At 32.0% G+C, this 6,758-nt stretch overlaps 1 protein-coding gene across 1 annotated transcript; it reads left to right on the forward strand.

Moving 5' to 3' along the window:
- Positions 1-2,168: 2,168 nt before the first annotated feature.
- LOC115698110 (uncharacterized) lies at positions 2,169-3,634 on the forward strand. Its single transcript, XM_030625285.2, has one exon. It carries the CDS (start codon positions 2,350-2,352, stop codon positions 3,247-3,249), a length of 900 nt encoding a protein of 299 aa, XP_030481145.1. The 5' UTR covers positions 2,169-2,349; the 3' UTR covers positions 3,250-3,634.
- The last annotated feature ends 3,124 nt before the right edge of the window (positions 3,635-6,758 follow it).

Genomic DNA, 6,758 nt, shown 5'->3' on the forward strand with positions numbered 1-6,758 from the left:
GACTTGATATATTATATATTTAAATGTACAACCAGTACATATAATAAGTCATCTCTTATTACTTTCATAACTAGATAAAAGTTATACATTTAGGTACATACAAAGATATTTTACTACTCAAAGTAGCAATTGTATGTAAGACTTCTTCAGGAAGCTTTTCAAATAATCATTTTGTGATTCTTTATCACTTTGATTATATTGGATCACTAACAAATATTAGTAAATTATAAATCCACTTTTGGGAATATGCAAACTGAATTATATAGTAACTATATATATACATATCCTGTACCAACAATAGTTTGAAACTATTGATTTCAAGAAATAATAAAATATGTATATATTAATTTGCTTCTGGCATTACCAATATATGTGAAATCTATATTCTTTGAAATAGAATTTCATGTCTATTCATTCTCTTTAGGTAATTATATTTAAATATTCTAAATGTACAATAAGTTTGTACAATTCACATTCTATTAAATAATCAAGTATACTTTTATCTTGACTATAAGTGTGTCCGTACTACAGGTACGCGACCACTATTATTCAATTCCACACATGATATATAGATTTCATGCACTTTGATTGTGTGTGGTATCTCATCTTTTGGTTATTTCCAATTTCTTCTGGAAATATTTGAGTAGCAAACAATGCCATTGATTATTTAAAATCATTACATTCACTTCGGGGAATGACGTTGAACAAGTAGAACATTATTATAAATTTCTTAAAAATTTATTACTTGTTCATATATAAAAAGAAATTACTCAACAATTTCTTTAACAATATTTCAAAGAATATATGAATACAATTTTTGCATAATCTTTAATATATGTCACATGTAATAATTTCCAACATTGCAAGTAATAACAATGTATAGTAACATGACTAATACAAACAATCTTTAAAAGTAGTTGAATTCAATTCGTATCATTCTCTGTAGGGAATGATGAACAATAAATACATGTCTCATGTATTTAAATAACATTAGTCATGCTCACTGTTATTCTTATACTTTGATGTTTCAATGCAATTTTCTTAATATTCTTTTTAGGTATTCAAAACCCACTATAAAATTGCATCAATAATAATCATTTTTAATGATTCTTTAGTTGTATTCACATAAATACAATCATTTTTTTTTTGACAAATATAAAACATTTACTTCAGGAAATGTTTGTCAAAATCTATATCGATATTAGATTACTTTTCATTGTCCTCAAAGAATACAAGAACATATATAAATGTGTATTTATCTCTTTCATTATATATCCATCAACTATATAATGAATATTACGTTTGCATAATCTTCAGGATATATGCAAGATTTTATTGAGGACGCATAATCATCAGGATATATGCAATATTTTATCGAGGATGTATAATTTTCAGGATATATGCAATTTTTTATCGATGATGCATAATCTTCAGGATATATGCAATATTTTATCGATGATGCATAATCTTTAGGATATATGCAATATTTTATCGATGATACAAAATTCCTGGATATATGTATAATTTATATAGATTTTCTCTATCATATCATAGACACACATATATTGTAAATATTATGAATGATAAGAACATAATATATATAGATATGAAATCAATAATAAATATATAAAAACATATACATACATATATAATATATAGATATATAGATAAAAAGAAAAAGGAAACCAAATGATTCTTGAAATTGTTTCCGTGAGAGGAGTATATATAAAAATATATATTTAGTGTATTTTGACTTTGAAACAATTCAAGAACTTTAACAAGATACTTACATTGGGACTTGGGCAGAGACACATGCTTGAAGTTTGGGCAGAGACTCGTGCTGATAACGTGTTATAAAATAATATAAAGTAGATGAGAAGAAAGAAGAAGAAGATGAAGAGAGAAAGAGAAAGTGAATGAGAATTTCTAAGTTGTTTATTCCAATGGGGTGAACCCCTATTTATACAAATACAAGAGTGAGATATTAAGAAACTAAGACAAAGGGAAACTAAGAAAAAGAGGAATATTGATTACAATTAATGGTAATAAATAAAAAATTTGGACATCCACATATTTATTAATATTTATAACAATCCTAAATTTTTAGTAGAGTTTTCATCTTAACTTAAAAAAGAAATTAATATTTAAAACTAAAAGGCCGGACCAAAAGGAGAAGAAAAACATAACTTGGGGTCCAAAATCACTTTTCAAAAATCAAAATGGATTAATCCGAAAACCGAAGAATTCTAACACCACAGACCAGACAAGCTGTACTCTTCTTCTCCTTCTTCGCAAGTTTATCTGCAAAACCCTAACTATATCGCCATAGTTGGTTCTCCAGAGCTTAAAATGTCTCTTTCAATCCAAACCCATTTCCAAAACCTCTCCTTTTCCACGTCTTTAACATGTCCCAACACTCTCTTTCTCAAACCCAAGCTCTCTAACCTCTCTCTCCAAACCCCAAACCCCTCCATTATCCGAATGGGGGGAGGCCCAAGAACATATCCCGGTGGTGTATCGAAGTGGCAGTGGAAGCGCATGCAGGCGAAGAAAGCCAAGCAGCTCCTCAAAGCAAGGCTCTGTCGCGAGCGCCAAATTTACGAGATGCGCAAGCGAGCCGAGCTCAAAGCCGCCGTATCGGAGCTAGAACGGCCATGGGAGATCGTTGAGAGGGCTGCTCCAAACTTGTTCTCCGTCAGTGCCGACGAACAGGTCAAGGTGTTGGCCGATCGGTTTCAAAAGCCAGGTGGGTTTGATATGTGGAGTGAGAAAGACGGGCCTCAATTGTTCAAAACCCCCGATGAGTTACCTTCCGCGAGGTTTTTCCCAAAAGGGGTTGTTCATAGTTTGAAACCTTATCGAAGAATCGATGAATTGGATGATGGGGCTAAGAGCTTGGATGATTTGGAAGACGGTTTTTCAGTGAAGAAATTGAGTGAAAACTGTGAGAATAGTTCAAATTCGAACAAGGGTAGTTTAGAACGAGCTGAGGTTAATGGGAAAGTTGGAAAGCAAAACAATGGTGGATTGAGGAAGAAGAAAGGGAGTAGAAGAACAAGGTTTGGGTCTGACAAATTGAATGGCTCTGAACAGAGCCTTGGCAGGAAGCAAAGATTGCATAATCCAAATTCAGGAAGGAATGATTATAGGTACAGTAGGAGCAAGTTGAATGAGTCGAAGTCTGAGGTTTATGATATGAGTTTGGAACAAGATGGTAGCTATGGATTCCAATCAAAGAACGGTCTTTAGGAGTCAGACATTTCTATTGATTGTGTTAGCCATGGTTTTTGAACTCATTGAAACTTGACTGCAAAGAGCATTCTGTACAGAAAATACTTGCTGATTTTTGTTTATGCAGGAAATTTATCATAACAACATGATTGGGACAGAGAGAGGAGCAGTCCTAAATTTTCCTGGTATACTTAAAACTTAATTTTAATGAAAGTCCTTGCTCATATTCTGCTGTCAAATTTTGGATGATAGAATAATGTAATTATTGTTGTAAACTGGATTTCTTTCATTCCATGACACACTAATGTGACTTTTATAGTATAAACTTTGTATGTAATTTGAAAAGGTGGATATCTTTCCTTGACTAAATGAAGAAAATAAAAGAACATCTAATTGTTTAAAACTTGGTTTGTTATCATTCTATGACACAAACTTTTATGGCATGGATGAACTGAATTTATCATGATTTTGTGTGTTGGCGAATTGTTTGAAAAATATAATAATTTGGCATTAAAAAGTCAATAGTGATAATTAATCATAAGGTCTGCTCTTTGAAGCTAGTGTGAATTTGCATTGGTTTATGATAATGATACACTATTGTGACTAGATAGTACCTTCCCTGAATAAATGAAGAAGAAAAGAACGTAGAATTGTTTTTACATTTGTGATAATTATTGTTTCAAACTTCATTTGTAATCAATCTATTACATGTATGACCTGAATTATTTGAAATATAATTGTCTCAAAAGCCAATAGTAACGGAAAAGAATATTGTTACGGGGCAACAATGATTTCCAACACCACCTGATTAAACATACGCAGTTGGTGCAAGCTATATTTCAATAAAAATAGAATAAAATAATTTTTTTTTTGACAAAGAAGAAAAAATTTCATTAAATCATTAAATTATTCCTCATTACATAAATGAACTCCGAAAGAGCATTACTCACTCGATAAACACGATCAGAAATAACAAGTAGTTTTGGTTAAGAAATGAATGCTTTGTTTGTAGATTGTTTGACAAATTTTAGTAAAACATCTTTGTGATCAAAACTAGTTAACAGACTCCTACAATCATCAATAATTTTGCCAAAATAAGACAACATAGCAGACGAACTTCGAAATGCTTGGATGACTACGAGGCAGTCCGTTTCAATGACAACCTTACACTACGACATAATTTTTATCTAACTCAGAACTTCCTGAATTTCAATTGCTTTTGCAACTTCTAGTTGAACGTTTACTCTACTGCAAACTGATCAAGCTTCCTCTAATCTGCCTGTATGATTTTGGGCTACCAAAGAATAACTAAAACATTGAGATTGTTCAAAGATTACGACATCAGTATTTACCTTAATTATTTTTGCATTTGGAGTTCGCCAATGCTCATCACCATCCTCTGAATTCATAAATCCTAAGGATATATCTTGTGTCTTATCCTGAGCAGTTTGCCATTGATTAAGGACAATATTTGCCAATGTCACAACTTCTCTAACAGATCTGTTTTTGTTATCCCAAGCCAGATCATTTTGACACTTCCATAAAGCCCAAACAACTATTGAAATCAACCTTCGCTCACTGCCAACAAATCTGGAGTAAACCTCCTTCAGCCAAGTCGAGAATGTCCCATTGACCTCTGTTGGAACACCTATTTCCAATCTATTCCAGCAGGCTTTCAAAAAAGAACATGTTATCATCACATGTGAGATTGTTTCCCTCTCAGCATTACATAAAGGAAAAAGATCATTAACATGAACATGTTTAGTTTGCAGCTGGGATTTAGTTGGTAAGCAACCTGCAGAAGCGCTCCATAGCAGGTTTTTAACCTTCGGTGGAACTTTTAAGTTCCAAACTTTTTGCCAGAAACCATAGTTGTCACTGGTGTGCCTCCCTCCCTTCTCTTCTTGCAAGCTTCTATACGCACTCTTCACAGAGTAATGTCCTGTTTTTTCAAATCTCAAGTACCAAGAATCATTCTCACCATTAGATAAAGGAATGGAAAGAATTAGATTAACATCATGCTCATTGAAAATTGTTGGGTTTTATGCCCTAAATAAAACTCTTTACAATCTGATTAGTTATCAATATAAGAAATATGAAGTGATTGATGTTTGCATGAATTTTACATGCTAATGGTTTAATATGTTTGATATGTTTATTACATTCATACACACAAAATCAGTTAAATCCAGATCATATGTTTATTCACAATTACAGTATCGTCAACACAGTGGAATGTGATTGTGATCATATGAATCAAAAGACTTGGTCCCTGTTTCATCAGTGTTATTGGATTTACACTAATGTGATAATCAGCGATGATGTGTACTTACACTTGGAGTAAGTGTTATGTTCTTTCCAGGAAATTAGTAAAGTATACTAGTTTCGAATGTATGGAGTATACATTGGACTGGACCGATATTGCAACTAAGTTAAGATATTACAAACTTACCGTTATACATATCTTTCCAAGTCAATATCAGTAGTTGATCTTAAGATTAAAAGAATCTAAATCCTGATATGCTTAGGCTCAACTCAGGAGTGCTATTCATGTTCTTTGATTTATTAGTTAAGCCTACTTTTGGGTCAGGGTGATACGTATATTTTGGGAACATGATAGTATGATTGAGTGGGAGTGCTGAACATAAATATGGAATCTATAGCTTCTACTGGTGTATAGAAGTCAAGTGATGATTCCCTTCGAGCTTAGCAAATAGAAGTAAATGGATGAGCTCTTGTTTAACTGACTAATTATTAGATCACTAAACACCATTTACAGGTAGCTAAGTGTTTTAAGGGACAAAATACATTGAGGGGTGAGAACGGTAAAGAAATCCCATCTCGATGTAGATCATCTATATAGAGGATCTTTAAATCACAATAAGATTATAACAATGGTTAAATGAGATAGTATACTGATATCGTGGAACATACAATATGCTCTATATAAGTCTGAGAGTGCAATTCTAAGTTCTAAGAGTGGATTCAACGAAGAATTAATAAGTAGGAATTTACTTGGTAAATTTGGTTCACTTATTGGAAGCTCAGCATATAGATCCATGGTCCCCATTCTAGTTGAGAACATTCTGCTTGTAAGACTCATTAATTGATTCGTGATTGATCAATTATAATTCTAAAGTTAGACTATGTCTAATTTTATGAATTTTCACTAAGCAGGGGTGAAATTGTAAAGAAAAGAGTTTCTAGGTTTATTTATTTATTAATGGACTTTATATGTCTAATTAATAATTAAATTAAATGACAATATTATTTAATAATGTATTTTAGTTATTAAATAATTAGTTTTGGCATTTAAAAGGTTAGAATTAGAAAATTGGCGTTTTTGAGAAAATAGAGATAAAATTTGATAAAACTGCAAAATCAAGTGGGGCCCAATACAACACCATGGCCGGCCACTTAAAGTGGGATTTTAAATTAATATTTTCATTATTTTAATGCCAAATAATTCCTAACCTAAACCTAGTAGTTGCCTATAAATAGAAAGTGATGGCTCAGTCAAATACAAC

The sequence above is a fragment of the Cannabis sativa genome, chromosome 7, assembly GCF_029168945.1.
Source record: "Cannabis sativa cultivar Pink pepper isolate KNU-18-1 chromosome 7, ASM2916894v1, whole genome shotgun sequence".
NCBI classification, from domain to species: Eukaryota; Viridiplantae; Streptophyta; class Magnoliopsida; order Rosales; family Cannabaceae; genus Cannabis; species Cannabis sativa.

What these genes read in the sequence shown, in the direction of transcription:
- LOC115698110 (XM_030625285.2), top strand. Translation starts at nt 2,350, where the DNA reads ATGTCTCTTTCAATCCAAACCCATTTCCAAAACCTCTCCTTTTCCACG.